Source organism: Sphaeramia orbicularis, chromosome 16, assembly GCF_902148855.1.
Source record: "Sphaeramia orbicularis chromosome 16, fSphaOr1.1, whole genome shotgun sequence".
Lineage (NCBI taxonomy): Eukaryota > Metazoa > Chordata > Actinopteri > Kurtiformes > Apogonidae > Sphaeramia > Sphaeramia orbicularis.
Window position 1 is genome coordinate 30,123,842 of NC_043972.1, and position 15,133 is coordinate 30,138,974.

At 39.9% G+C, this 15,133-nt stretch overlaps 1 protein-coding gene across 4 annotated transcripts in view; it reads right to left on the reverse strand.

Moving 5' to 3' along the window:
* ptprub (protein tyrosine phosphatase receptor type Ub) overlaps positions 1-15,133 on the reverse strand; it is a 222,130-nt gene that overhangs the window by 75,310 nt on the left and 131,687 nt on the right. For all 4 annotated transcript variants that reach the window (XM_030157990.1, XM_030157989.1, XM_030157988.1 and 1 more), the window contains exons 7-9: positions 11,268-11,561; positions 3,195-3,512; positions 1,049-1,158 (exon numbers count right to left, since the gene is read on the reverse strand). In XM_030157990.1, coding sequence (XP_030013850.1) covers positions 1,049-1,158; positions 3,195-3,512; positions 11,268-11,561 — 722 coding nt within the window. The remainder of the gene's footprint in view (positions 1-1,048; positions 1,159-3,194; positions 3,513-11,267; positions 11,562-15,133) is intronic.

Sequence of the window (15,133 nt, forward strand, 5' to 3'; positions counted from 1 at the left end):
CGACATTGCAAGAGGGGCCGAGAAATGAAGACTTTAGGGTAAGGTCGGAAGGCCTACCACTGCCTTCGCCCAGGCAGAGGGTCTACTGTAAATACAAAGCTATTATCTAGTCGAACAGAAGGCCCCTCAGCATTCCACGCATGTGAGTTATCTATTAATAGTTAGAGAATATGGGAGCATTGCAGCTATTCTGGTTCATATAGGCAGGGAGCACACAGTGAATCTCTGCCAATCACGATGGTACTTGACAAAAATGACTCACCAAATAGAGAAGAAATATTTTTCTCCATAAAAAGACCTCTAAGGAACATATCCATTTTAATATTAGGAAAATGCCAAAATGTTGGCAGAGTTGCTTTTCTTCTTTTTTTGTACCATAAAAATGGAAAGTGAAGTGCAACTGAATGTGCTCCCTGTTTGCCATTTGAGACGTTTGAGTAGAAATCGTGATGTGGTTAAAATATGTTCATGGGGGGTGGGGGGTGCACCTATAATTGCTATAAACACAAAATACTTTCTCTCTTTCCCTTTAATTCTATGTGTTCAAATAACGTTTTTTTTTTTTTAGTTGTTTTTTTTCAGAGCACTTTAAGGACTCCCTGTCCTTGCTAGCATAAAAGCTCAACTTTATTAAAAAGATTGTTTGATATGATTATAGCTACAAAGCAGCCATTAAATAGAGTTTCTGGTGAGAATGTTCTGCCCACTTCTCTTTTTATTACCCTCATCCTAACACTGCTTAAACTTTATACACTCCATACGATACTTTATACTTTATATAATTTTACTGTAACACAGTGTTAAAGCAGCTGTGGATTTTCTGTAATTCAGAATATGCCCTTTTTGACTGGATCTGCTCCAGGATTCAATAAGTTCATCCTGGGTTCATGCCTTACCATTCCACCAAGTTTCATGCATTAGTAGTATTACAATAGAAACATAACAAGTACTGGAAAGCATCATTTCCTTGACCATGAAAAATAAGTAGCATGTTGAGCATATACAGTATAAAAGGATTTTCAAAGGTGAAGAGAAATTCTGCCCTCACCTCATACTGGGTAATAAGGCCATTGGGTTCAACAGGCTCCTCCCACTTCAGGAAGATCATGTCATCCAGAGGGGTGAAGGTGAGTGACTCCGGTGCGATGCCTCCAGGAACTATAAGAAATTGTCAGAACAAACATTTGTCTGGAAATTGAAGTGCTAATCCCACAGTGAGCCTCTACTGTCAATAGCACAGAAATGAATGTCACAGTTGTTCAGAACAATGCACCACATGAGACACGGAGAGCAGCAGAAAGAGAGCATCAGATAAGGACACAGCTAATTCACCAACGACATCAATTATATAACCGCAACACTGCAGAGAGAGAAAAGAATATAAGAACAACATTATAATTTTATGGCAAGCCTGTCAAAGCTAAAATGTACTGATGGATAAGACAGATGCTCGCTAGTAACTTTACTGGTTATTGAATGTGTAAATGTTTCAACATTTCACTACACATCCCTTTTTTTGGGGGGGGGCCACTCAGTTTCAACAACAATCCCCACGGTCTGTGTGAGCGTTGTACAGAGGAAGACTGTGTTATGTGAGATTCTGGCCTGGGGCTAAAGCTGAAGCCAAACAGCTGAGTCAACTGTTATTTTTGAATAGAGTTAGTCTTGAGGACAAAGTTGCTTATTAAGGCTTTTGGAAAGAACATTCATAATTGACGTTCCTCCGTATGTATATGTATACATCGTCTATTTTTTATCATCCAGAAAACCCCTTGATTTTGCTCTCTTAGTCTCTCTTGGACTTTCTCCATCGCACTCTGTATATATCGCTTGCTGAAAAATCGTGTTTGTTTTGATTTTTTCATGGAAGAATTGATTTCTCCTTCAGCCTCCATGCAGACAATGTGCTACAGGACAAAGGAATAATAGGAGATAAGAAATAAGCACAAAATCCTATCTTAGGGCTGCTGGGGTCTTAGATATAATGTTTTCTCTTTTATGTTATTTTCATCTGAAAATGAAAAGGATCTTTTGTAATGCTGATTCAGCCCCAGTCAAGATGGTCACCCTCTCTATATTAATCTGTTAGAGGGAGACAGAGGAGCTGGGACACTAAAGCAACATCTAAAACTCATAATGTTTTGAAATATTTAGCTAAATGACCATGGGGAAGTGAAACCCGATGGACTGCTGTGTAAATCTCATTTCTGTGGCCAGGAATGTTAAGTCTTCACAAATATACATTACAACAGAGGATAATGCATAAAGCAACATATACATCAATAGTTACTTTAAGATTCAGATCATTTTAGGCATCACATTCTTCTATAATAACTATTCTACTAAACCTCTGTGGTTATGTACCATCCTTACATACCTCATATATCTGTATAAAGGTTTAAGATGGCTTCAAGGTTATTATTCTGTGAGAATAATTTGACCTTTAAACATGGTGTCATTCAGCTTACAGTGTGAATGCTAAAATCACACTGTTGTCCACGAAGTTAGAATAAAATATTTTTGCTTCTCATGAAATGATTGTGACAATGTATTTTTTTCTTGATAGATAAACTATAACTGGACCTCGGTATGTAACAACTGTGCCTGCTCAAAGGTGATTATTGATGCATATAAATAGGAATAAAAAGAGGAAAACAAAATGAATCTGACTGAAAAAGTGTATTAGAAATGATTAATTAAAAGATGCCATATGTTTTCTAAAACACCTACATAGACAGAGTGTGGATATTAAAAATTGCCACTAGCTACCTGAATAGATTCAGTTTAATTTGATAAAAAATAGATTCCATTAGAGACATTTCAGTCATAAGAACATTTACAAGGTAAAGTCATTGTAGAAAGAATCCAAAGCAGTTACTTTCTATTTAATGTCACCAACAAGTGCCAGTGAGTGCAGAGGTGACTGCTGGCATTAAAGCTCAAACTTTGCTCATACATGTTGAAAAGATAAAATTTTAAAAGTCAATATGATGATTATATGAGTCAAAATGGATTATTCAAAAGAAGATCTGAAACATATATTATTTTTTTTCACCTAACCCTGGTGACTACTGGACTTCAGATAACCTTTTTTTTCAAAATGTTCACCATATTGTGATGACAAGTCCCTTTTGTTGCTTTTCTGCCCTCTGTTTTTGACACTGTCTTTTCTGTAACCTCCTCTGGAGACTTACTGTCCTCCTCAGTCTGGAAGGTGACCTCTCTGCCCTCTTTCTTCCCCTCGGGGTTGGCCAGTGACAGACGGACATGGATGCCATGGTAGGGTGGCAGATCACGCAGTGTGAAGCGTGAGGCATTGTGTTCCACTGCCAGGCACTCTCGCACGGTGGTGTTGTGGCCTCCACCACCTCCCGCTGTGGTGTAGCGGTAGCACAGGGACACTGAGTAGGTGTGGCAGCGTGTCAGATTGAACGCCAAATTCTCCCACTGCAGGGACAACTGCCTGGACTGGATATCAGTGGCTGTGGGGCCCTTCAGTGCACGCATGGGCTCTAAGGAGTAGGCACATGGAGAAGGAGAAGAAAGAACAAGAGGAAGAAAAAGGAAAATTAAGTAAGAAAGAAAGCTACCGCAAAAACAAACAATGTTATTTTAAAATCCTGCAAGTCATGACAGTGAATTTTAGAAAACGAGAACACAATTTTTTGCGAACCATTACATTTCAGAACGGAGACTCTGAAAATGAGTAAGTGATATCCCAGGACTACCCTGGCAGATTTTCAGTTGTTCCCCTCCTACACAATGCCAGATTTTCCAACCACAACATGGAGGTCAACGTTATGCTGCCAGCTCAACACACCCACATCCCCTATGGCAGAGCTGGAACTCATGCCAATTGCACTAATTAATCGGACGGGCTACGAGTTGCTGTTGCACTCCCACCAGTCCCGCCTCCGAGTCGACAAGCAAATTGACTATCCAGTAGTTACCGTCCTTCGCCCTGAGGTTTAATCCACACAAAAAGATGCCAGCGCAATACAAGGGCATTCACTTCCGCTGGTCACTTTTACTGCTGGGTCATCGAGATGGCCTGTCACATATTTTTAGAAGTCACTAAGTTAATTCTGGTCATTGCCAGGTTAACCCTGACTTTGTCTGAGTCAGACTAAAAGAACAACAGCTCTGTCTCTGATATCCTCCCTAAATGTAATGGAGTGCTGAAAGATACAGAGAGCCTCTTTACGCAGTAGCACAGACCAGCCAGTGTTCAGGAGGACGTCCGAAATGAAGAGAGGCGGACTTAAGCCAAGGACATCCTCAGTATCAATGGAGGCATTTATCAGTCGCCATTATTAGCACAATCAATGCCTTTTTGTTAAGTAATATGCTACATAAGGTACTGTATTGCTTTATTCTTTTAATAGGGCAAGTTGAGTAATGGGCCAGGGAGGCAGGGAATGACAGCAGAGATATGGGGTACAGGGAGAGATCAGTAGAGTTTGAGGTTACTGGCCAAGGTCTTCATTCCTTCACTGACTTGCACACTCAGTGGGATTCTCACTGCAGCACAGATTAGAGGAGGGGAACTTAAATAAAGCAGCTAATGCATCACTGAGCAGAGGCTAATGCTCTAAAACAAGAATTTTATAAGAAAATGGATTCCGAAGGTGCTCTACAGCTGTACAGGACACACAAACATATACACTTACCACATAAATTACTCTATCATTCTTGCCTCCACTATATATCAGTTCATATATACTATACACATGTTGAAGTAAATCAATACACAGCAGGCCTTTGCTCAATTTCTTAATATTGCCCATGGCACAGCAGTTCTTTTAAAAGTGAAATTTTATGATACTTTCAATCTACACCCAAGGCCTTTACAGTCCCCAGCTTTCACTTTTAATTTGCTGCCTGGCATCTCATACTAGATGGAGATATGACCTAAGCATTGATCTGAACCTCATCCAGGCTAATGAGACTACAGATAAATGGGTAGGCAAAGTAATCGCAAAGTAGTAGACTGCACCCAGCATGAAATGCTAATGTTCAATTGTTCACTGTGACTGAGGATTGTCCTAACGGTGCAATTGATAGTCTACACAGTCTGACGGCTAAATAAAGAGAGGCATTTAACTGCTGAGTTGATGAAAGCACCGCCAAAGAGGCCACAGTGTGCTCATTGTGGGTTTTCTCAAAGTGGACATTTGTGCCATCCCCTCCCCTTGCCTCTTCTTATTTGTCTGTATGCCACGGGCACCCATTCTCTGGCACCCTGTGGCTCGAATACTGCAGCCCCCCCAACATGGCCAAAAGCCCAGAGAACCACGCTCTTCCTTAGAGATTGGAAGTTAGAGTGGATGTGACAGGTTCTGGTTTATTATCTGCCTTAAAACTGTGACATGGGACAGCAGCAGGACAGAGCAGAATTGCCTTAGATTGCATGTAGGCATTGTGAGGATGTAGACTGACTGTGTCATTTGGGAAACCTAAATTTATTCAGACAAGCATGCCTATGCCCATGTGTAAGCAAAAACATAGACGTGCATAAATCCAACCACCCAATTGTGCATACATAGAGAGCTTTGGCTCAGAAAGGAAGACATGATGAACGACATGCCAACCAAGGCAAGGCACTTGTGCTCCTAATGTTCCTAATTTTAGTCAGACTCCACTGTTGGCTCTCTTTAACAGACCAGGAGCATCATGGGCAGGAGCATTCCAGAAGGTTCACTGACCCAGCAGCAGGTGGAAGCCCATTAACATAGTTTGGGGACCACCTGCAGAACAAATGCTCGCCTCTCCTATGTGATTTACTTGAGGGGCTTCAAGCTGTGCTAATGCACCGTGCTGATAATCACAGCAATGGCTCATCAAGCACACCTGGATGGCCATCGGAGCCAGGCAGAGACCATGTTCACATTCACGGCCATTAGTTTTACAGCAGCCGCACGAGGACAGCTTGGCTACGTGAGGATGTGTATGTGTACGGTGAAACCAGTTACTGTGGCCAATGTGTTTGGGAAGGGGGGAATTATCAAACATGACCATGGAAAAGATTAGTCATGATGGCGAGGCACAGCTTCTGGAGGGGAAAATCCCATTCCTCCGACATACAAAGAGAGTCCAAATATCCCTTCTGTTCACTGGATAATTACCACCTCCATGAAATCACTGCAACTTCCTCGCCATCCATTTCCCCGTGTTTAAACCTAATCAGGCCAACAGCAAGTGGGACAATCAGGATTCAGCAGTGGAATGGGGGTGAGTCAGGCTAGTGTAGACCAGATGGTTTGGAGGTTGGGTCAGTGGAGCTCTGGGAGCCAGGTGGTGATTAGAGTGTCCTAGAGGGTCAAGAAGGTAAGATGCACCAGGTGAAGGAGGCTTATGTTCTTGAATGTTACTAAAAAGTATATAAGACATTAACACGCCCAACTATCGTAATTCAATGTACAAGTCAATCACATCCACCTGCACAACAAAAAAACCTAATTCAACTATCAGTCACTCACACCACTGCAGGGATCTCACCAAACTTAACGATGCAAGGATCAGAAAAATTAATTTCACCTATGTATACTTCCTCTATATTGACCTAGTACAGAATCTAAATGGCCTGTTCAACAGCTCAGTAAACACAACAGTATTACTTATCCCACACATGGTTGAACAAACTAATGTCACAGTGGTTGAAATGTAAATACATCATTAAAGGCTGAGTTTAGTGACTTTCACAAACACCGATACCAGCGACTGTGAAAGCAATTTCCTTACATTGTGAATCCCCTCTCGCTTCACCTATTGTACATTCACTCACCTCATGTTTACGTCTCTCTCGCGCTCTCTCTCTTACACTGAAAAACTACCCCCTCTCACTCCCGTACACACCACCATCTTCCACTCTTCAGGCCTTTTTGTTACTGACTTTCTTACGTTTTCTTGTGATTTTCTACGTGTCTTACGTATACGGATTTTGGGGAGGGCTGTGAGCTCACTCACGGTGGCTGATGAATGAGGGGTGTCTTTGGCTGTTGGGAGAGGAGAGTAGCTTTAATATGTCATTGGAGAGGGGGCCAGGGAGGCTCTACTGGAGCAGGATGGGGAGATATGTGAGGGATGGTGTGTGGCAGGAAGAGACCGTTGGGCATAGAAAGAGTGATGACCATGGAAGACACATAACCACAGACCGCCTTTGGGTAACACAAAGCTCTCCATTTCGTGCGACTACTCGGCACACATTGCAGGCAACGGTAATGACTGCATCTGCAGTAACACAGTACTCTTTGTACATATATTTAATAATAAACATGGGTGGGGCGTCCTAGTCTCCCCTGGTGTTCTCAGTTGTCACGGTGACAGATGACAAGGTCGTATGGATGTGAACTGGCAGAACAAAACGTTCAGTAAAAAAAGTTATCAGAAGAGTTGAGGGAAGTAAAGAATATTTAATTCTTACATAAATGATTTTGCTGAATTATTTCCTGTTATGGTAGTTTCAGGGCCAGTCTTGCTTATTCTAATTGACTTGAAAAATACAAACAAAGCACATAATGCAAAACTGATTCCAATGATGAGTCAGGTAATAGAAAATGTCTAAACTTTTCATTTTCAGTCAGCAACTTTTGATCCAAACAAAAGCTCCTTCCAAGATTTTTATTCTGAGCTTGTGTGGTTGGATAAAGTGTGCCTTTTATAAAAGGCATTTTTCACAATCAAATGATGTTTCAGTTGAGAAAAAAAGAGAAATCTACATTATAAAAATGACTGTCAGTTTGATCCTTATAAGCTAAGGCAGATACATGGTACACATATGTTTAATCATAATGTAGCTGTTACAGTAATGTTCTGGATGTTCTCTGTTCCATGTTGAAGTCTTTACATTTTCACAGTGTACACTGTCTCTATGTAATGGGGCGCCTGCTTTAGGCAAGTGAGTCAGCCAACCATTATCTTTTAAATAACTGTCAAACCAATATTGCCATGCTAGCAGCAAAAAAAGTCTGCCTTTCAGTGTTCTCAGCTCCAGAGTTCAGAGAACGTCAGTGATAGCGAATGTGCCTTTTTTATGAGATAAGCATATGCAGATTCACAGTATGAATTTTACCAGATTATCATGAGATGCAGCTCCATAATGAAAAACCCTATGAAGTTACAGCCTGTGGCTGCTCAGCTTCACTTCTTTGAGCAGGATCTTGTATGAAAGGTTCCATCAAGTGCAAAGAAAATTCCCTGTAGTTTAGGCTGGCAACTGTTTAAGGTATATCGCTGTTTTTCGAAGAACCTATAGAATGAGGCAATATCTATATTATATCCATACACTTTACTGTTGCAAACAGAACATTTCTGCTGTGGAATGCTGATAACGTTTTTACATCTCCGTCATCTCACTAAACACAGTTTCATAATCAATCAAAATTATTTCTTATTTTACTAAAATAAAAAAAACAAAAACTATCTGTGTTTTGTGCTGTTGCTTTGGGAAAAGTACAACTAAAATCAGATGTACTGCTTGGGTTCAGATGTCTGCAGCCACTAGCAGCTGAGTTACTGCAGCGATCTGACCTGAACTCATTTAACATCCACCTCTGTTTTCTCTAATAAGCTCCATAAAGTACTGCTGGTTAAACTGGACTAAACAAACAGTTTTAGTGCTGATGGATTCACTATCACAGAAGAATCACTACAATGTGTCTTAAATGCAATCACAACCCCAGAAACCACAATTCTGAAAACTATCCATGATGCATTTCTTTGTATAAAATAGCACTAGTGCACTTTACACTGGTGTCATTTAAAATGAATATAGAACATCAGGGTGCAGACAGACTTGGACAATGCTGTTGTTTATTAATTCAATGACACCATCTGTACGGTCACTCTAAATTAAATCTTATGTGTCAATATTTTTTTTCATTTATATGTTTTGCAACTTTATATGCTCAAACAGGGAAGGAAATACTGTTTTTTTTTTTTTGTTTTGTTTTCTTTTTTACTTTATTTTGACTTTTGGTGTTAACAAAAGTGCTTGTGACCAGGAATGCTCCACTTGCTCCACAAATGTAGGTATTTTCAGTTTATATTTTATATAAAGGATAGTAATGTTTAATAAATGCAGCCTTTGTTATAAATAATGCCTGAATGCTGAGTGACATTCATAATCAATGTCCATCAACAAGTTTGACATATAGATATATTAGCTGAACATTGTGATTAGCAAACATATCTGTGCATGAATGACCCACTGGAGTCTCTTTATCTTTGCATACACATTTCACAAGTACATACCACATACATGCATCTTCCCTGCCCCCACCATCACATCTGCTGTCTGCCTTTAATGTTCACACCGCCCCCCAATTTCCTTTCAAATCCATGAAAAAATTCCAGCATGTGTCCACGTGTACCGTGTGAAAACTGTATGATGTCATATATTTGTGCTTTGCATTATCTTCTGTTCTTCACTGCAATTTTCGAAGAAAAGGGATTGTGGTAGCGCACTAGTAGGAGCAGCGGCCTGATGTCCGTAATCATCGAACTCAGTTTCGTTTGATGTACTTTGTACTGTCAATTGACAATAAAGGCAATTCTATTCTATTCTTCTATTCTATCTCTGTTTGCAGTCTCAGGTGTGGATTTGATTTACGAGTAAACATTTTGTGCATGAAACACCCACAAATACCAAGTTGTCCTTAAAGCTGGAATAAAATAATTTTCCATCTTCTTATGACATGATTTTAAAAGTTATTTATTCTTGATAGATAAAGTGTAACTGGGACTCATTACACCAGGTCAAAGATGATTAATGATGTGTATAAAAAGGAATTAAAAGAGGAACATGTCTGAAAACAAAACTGGTCAAACTGTATGGGGAACAGTGTATATGTAGTGTATGCTATTGAGCTTTAAAATGCCAGTATCGATGTTGGGTCCATGAAGTCCAGTCCTACTTATAGATGCTGTTTAATCTACAATAAATGCATGGGTGTGTAAAAACAAAGAGCAGGTGAACACAGGTTTTATTGAAAACCACATGCTCCATCCTTGTCATTTTAATAAAGAGCCAGGTGCTCAACAAACTGCACTTCCCTTATCCAGGTCTCTAGGGCACGTCGTCACCTAAACAGCGAGCAGTGCAATTCCCCTAAGCACTATGAGCACAATGGGACCTTCAAAGCAACATCCATGATGCTCAGTCAAAATAATCCCCCTCACACTAAAAAAAACAAAAAAAACCTGAAAAGGAAACAGGTGGACCCAAGACACTGTTGCAGAGTCCTATCTGATTAAATATGACAGCATACTGTTATGTTTATTTATTTGTGGGTGCACAGTGGATAATGATAGTTACGGTAGTTTGAAACTGTGTCATACTATCCAGTGCTATATGATCAGAAATAGAACAGGTTACAGCTGTGGCCTATGGTCAGTTGGAGAGTCGGCTTGTTACCAAAGAGTTGCTGGTTCGCTTCCCTGGACTGGCGGAGAGTTGTTGGCTGATGTGCCCTTGAGCAAGGCACTCAACCCCCCTATTTGCTCCCCGGGCGCCTGACATGGCAAGCCCACTGCTCATAGCATGCAGTATGTGTGATGCATGATCTAGTGATGGGTTAAAGGCAGAAGGTAAATTTCCGTGTGTGGTGCATGTTTCTGCGTGTGACAAACCTCTACTGACAAAATAAAGATTTTATCTATTACATTTACACTGCAAGCTTTAGTGCTCATATCTTAATTTTATTTTCTTGGCTCTTGCCATTATTTTTGAATGTAACTTATGTCAGAACACACCACGATATTATACATAAGTCAACATTTACAGCTTAATTTATCATGATTTGCATGAATTATCATGATTTTCATTGAACAAATGAGAATGAGACTAATGATGAATTTAGAGATACTTTAAATTTTGGTTTGTTGTGATGCAATGGCTTCTCTTTGCGTATAGAGATGTGCAAATTCAGAAACATGAGCAGAGAGATTGCAGTGTTAATGGCTTGACTGAAACAGATAAAATATGAAATTGCAGGATGTTAAGGGCACAGAAATGAGGTGAATGTTGATTTCCAGTTGTGTAAAAGTCATCCATATCTGATATGATCGTTCAGACTGAGGCTGCATTGCAAAAATTAGAATGGTAGCTGATTTGAGACCACATATGGGAGTTGAGAAGCACAGATCCAGTGTGATTTCCGCTATTCACTACAAATCTCAGATGTGAAAAGACGGATCAGATTTAGGTCATGTTATTTGCAGTCTGAATGTAGCTTTAGACTCAGTCAAGTTGTGTAGCAGGAACTCACCTGCACACTTAGTCCTGCTTACGAGAGGGGGTCCAGGGGGTCCAGTACCTCCTTCCCCAGGCCGAGTCAGCAGCACACTGATGTGGTACTCTGTGTCTGGATCCAGGTGCCACAGCTTATAGGTGACCATGTTGACTCCATGCACCTCTGACCACGGAGACTGGCTGGCGCGGTACTCAATCTCTTTCCTGATAATGGGGCCGTCCCCCAGGATGGAGTTTGTGTTGAGCTGGATGATCAGGTAAGTGGAGCCGGCACGCAGCAGCTGTGGCGGTGCAATGGGGGATGGGGGCACTGTGAAAGGAAATGAAAAGCAGTGTGTTTTGTTTTTCTTTATAAGCACATGTTTGTGTCGGTAAAAGCTTTCGCTCGGGGCTTATTGTGCTGCAGTCTGGGGAGAGAAAGTTACGGTATTAATTTTAGTAATCAGTTGCATGCAAAAAAAAAACCCCAAAAAACATTTCACACTATGCCAAAGCCCAGTGAGTCTTAAATGAGTCCCTAGATGATACTCAATGTTAGCAGGTCAAACTGCGTTCAAATAGCAGATTAGTCATACCAATTAACTGGGCATTCTGAGCCTGGCATAAATTTTGGGAAAAATAAAGAGTGAAGAAACAGCTGTGCACACGATGCACTGAATGTGAATGATCTTTGAAAATGGAAGATTAAGAGGTGTGCATCTTTTCCTCTGAGTTTTCTATCATCGCAGCTGGTCACCATGATGAAAGTGTGGACTCTGAATCACTGTCGGTAAAGAGTGCCAAACCAAAGATTAATTTCAGAGCCCACCGGTCAAATGTCACTTACTGGCAGATCCAAGCGACTGAACAATTACACGGGTAACTGTCTGAGGAGGGAAGGGAATGCAAAAGAAATGAGGACAAAGCATGAGAAAAGATCAGAGTTAGATCTGTGGCTGTGACTAATCTGTCATTCCTGCAGAGACCACTCTTTCTGTCAAGGCCTTCGTCTCCTGGTTTCCAACATTACAAGTACCTGCTTCACCCCTGCTTTGAACTGCATTTACTTCACCTTGGCTTGGCCTCCAGTAACTCATATTTTGGCTGTCAATGACTGAATCCATAACAAAAGACCAAATCTAGACCACAAGCAAGCAGCCGGTGGGGGCCTAAGTCTAAAACAACTCCTTCTTTTTTTCTTTTTTTTCTCATTTTAGCTTCACAGTTTGACCAAATATCCTGAATTTTTTACCCTAATCCCAGAAGGGGAGGCAAGGGGTATTGTTTTTCATTCAGTTTGTTTGTTTGTTAACACTCTAGCAGCAAAACTATTGGTTGAATTCATACCAAATTGAGTTTATAGATTGCCAATGACCCAGAATAGATGTGATTACATTTTGAGAAAAGTAGGTTAAAGTTCAGATTCTTTATGAATTTTTAAAATCTTTTTTTTCCCCATTTACACTCACAGTCAATGAAAACTTTGACACCATAATTTCAACATAATTTTTATTTTGAAACCTTAAACTGGAATTTTTTCATATGAATAATTTTTTTTAGGATATTGGCATACAGAAACAAAAATCTAAAGTTTCAAGAATAATTTCTAAACAAAAAACTTAACAAAAGAAAATGGCACCTGCCAAACACAAAGTCACAACAGTAGCGGTCCTGGTTGGATGTTGTCATTCTCTCTCACCCTGGACGCGGTCTGTCGTCAACAGAGCCTGTGGTGTTGTGGCGTTCAACCAGGTTTCTGATTGTGGGTTGGGAACAGCCCATACATAGGCCTGGCTATATCACTGTCGCTCAAACCGGCCTCCACCATACCCAGTGCCCTGAGACGTTGTTCTTGTGATAGACGTGGCATGATGCCGTTCAGTGGACTAACAATGGTGGCCTTTTATGGGCCTTTATATAGGCCTTCAAAACCAATCCTCAAATTGTGCAGATACCCACTGAGTATTGCTCAATGTGTATTTGGTCCACTTTTGCAAAGAGACCAACCCATGTGCAATGAACCGTGACAACATGACAGCTCATCATTTTCGCAACTACCCGAGCACTAAGTCATCAATAAATCCACAATGAATAATTACAACCCCCTACAAGTAGAAATATGTATAGATTTCTACCTCAAAGTTTCTATTTGCTGTCAGTATACTTATAAAGGGTGAAATTTCAAATGTCTATAAAAACATCAATTTTGTTTCAATTTAGTAGTAGTAGTAGTAGTAGTAGTAGTGGTAGGAGTAGTAGTAGTAGTTTATTCAGTCATGACAACACCAAATATTGTACACAGTATTGACATTTCACACAAAAGAAAGAAAAAAAATCACAGAATCACAAAATCAAGAATCATGTGTTGAATAATATGTTGAATAATGACTGAAAAGGTATAGGCAGAAGCAGAGTGCTTATCAAAGCCTATCCTATATTACAACTTTTTAGGCTACCAACCTCCAAAGAAACAACAACAACAACAGATAATCGCATTTATAAGCTTCAAAAATAGCTTCACAAACCATTTTCTTAAAAACCAAAAAAAGAATTACATGTTTTTAAATTTATGTTGGCATCATTCCAAAATTTAACTCCAATAATGGACACACATCTCCTTTTCATACCTTTTTTAGCTTTTTGTACAGTAAATTTGCAAACACCTCTGAGATTATATGGAATGTCCTGAATTGAAAAGAACCTCTGTATTGGGTCAGGGAGCATTTTTGATTTTGCTCTGAACATAATTTGCATTATTTTATAATAAAAGAGATCATAAAATTTCATCACATAAGAATTTAGAAAAAGTGGCTCCGTGTGAGCATAATAATCAGCCTTATTGATAATACGTATAGCTCTTTACATCAAACTTGGCACATATATAGAGGCAATTGATATGCTGACAACACCACATGCATACACATGATGACATCAGCTGGATCGATGCCAATATAAGCTACAATATGTGCGAGGGGAGGGGTTTGTTATGCCTGGCACCACTTGTTATTTATTGTTTCACTGTGTATGTTTCGGAACAATTTCTGCTTATTTTTCATTGTATTATTAGGCTTCTCGTTCCGTTGTTTACCTCTGTGTACAAAGCTACTTTGAAACTAAACATTGCTCTCAGTGATACTCTCTGTTTAATTAAGGATTTATCTGCATTGAGATTTATGCTTTTACATGCCGAAAACCCCTGGAAACACATCTGAAAATATTCTCAGGATCAAAATATAACCACTCAAAAGACCACGGGCAGAAACATACAGTAGCTTATGGAGACAGATAAAAATGTTTTATTCATTATGTGTCCTCTGTGGGCCAGTGAGAAAGTTATATCATGATTCCTGCATGTAATCTTTCGATGAAGGAATGAGTGGGCTCTTCTGGGCAGGGCAGTGGGGGAAAAGGGATTTATAAAAGTCTTGTTAAGGTATTAGCCTTAGCTACTGTGAAATAGATTATGGAGATACAGCCATTTGACTTTTAAACAGCCACCACGTCTCTTTGGGGTGAAGAAAGAGCTGTGCCAAAAATAACATCTGTATCACAATTATGAAAAAGAAGGGAAGTGACAACCACATGGACACAATGACACTTATTTACTGAGTGTGAACACATTAAATGGGATTTCACAGCTTTCTATCAGTGCATTCAGTAACTCTGAGGTTACTGGCAGCTGCTGTGAGAGGGTTTAGTAGTGTTTTAATGAGCCTCATTGGTATTCAGTACCAAACAGTCTATATCACTACTTAAAAATATAAATCAGTGCATTTTACCCACCAGACATTTAGGCAGCTCTTAACATTATATTTAGTAACAGCAGTATATAATAGTGTTATAAGAAAAATGTAAGCTTAGACTATAATACAATGTAACTGCAAAAGCTTAGCATCAACAATA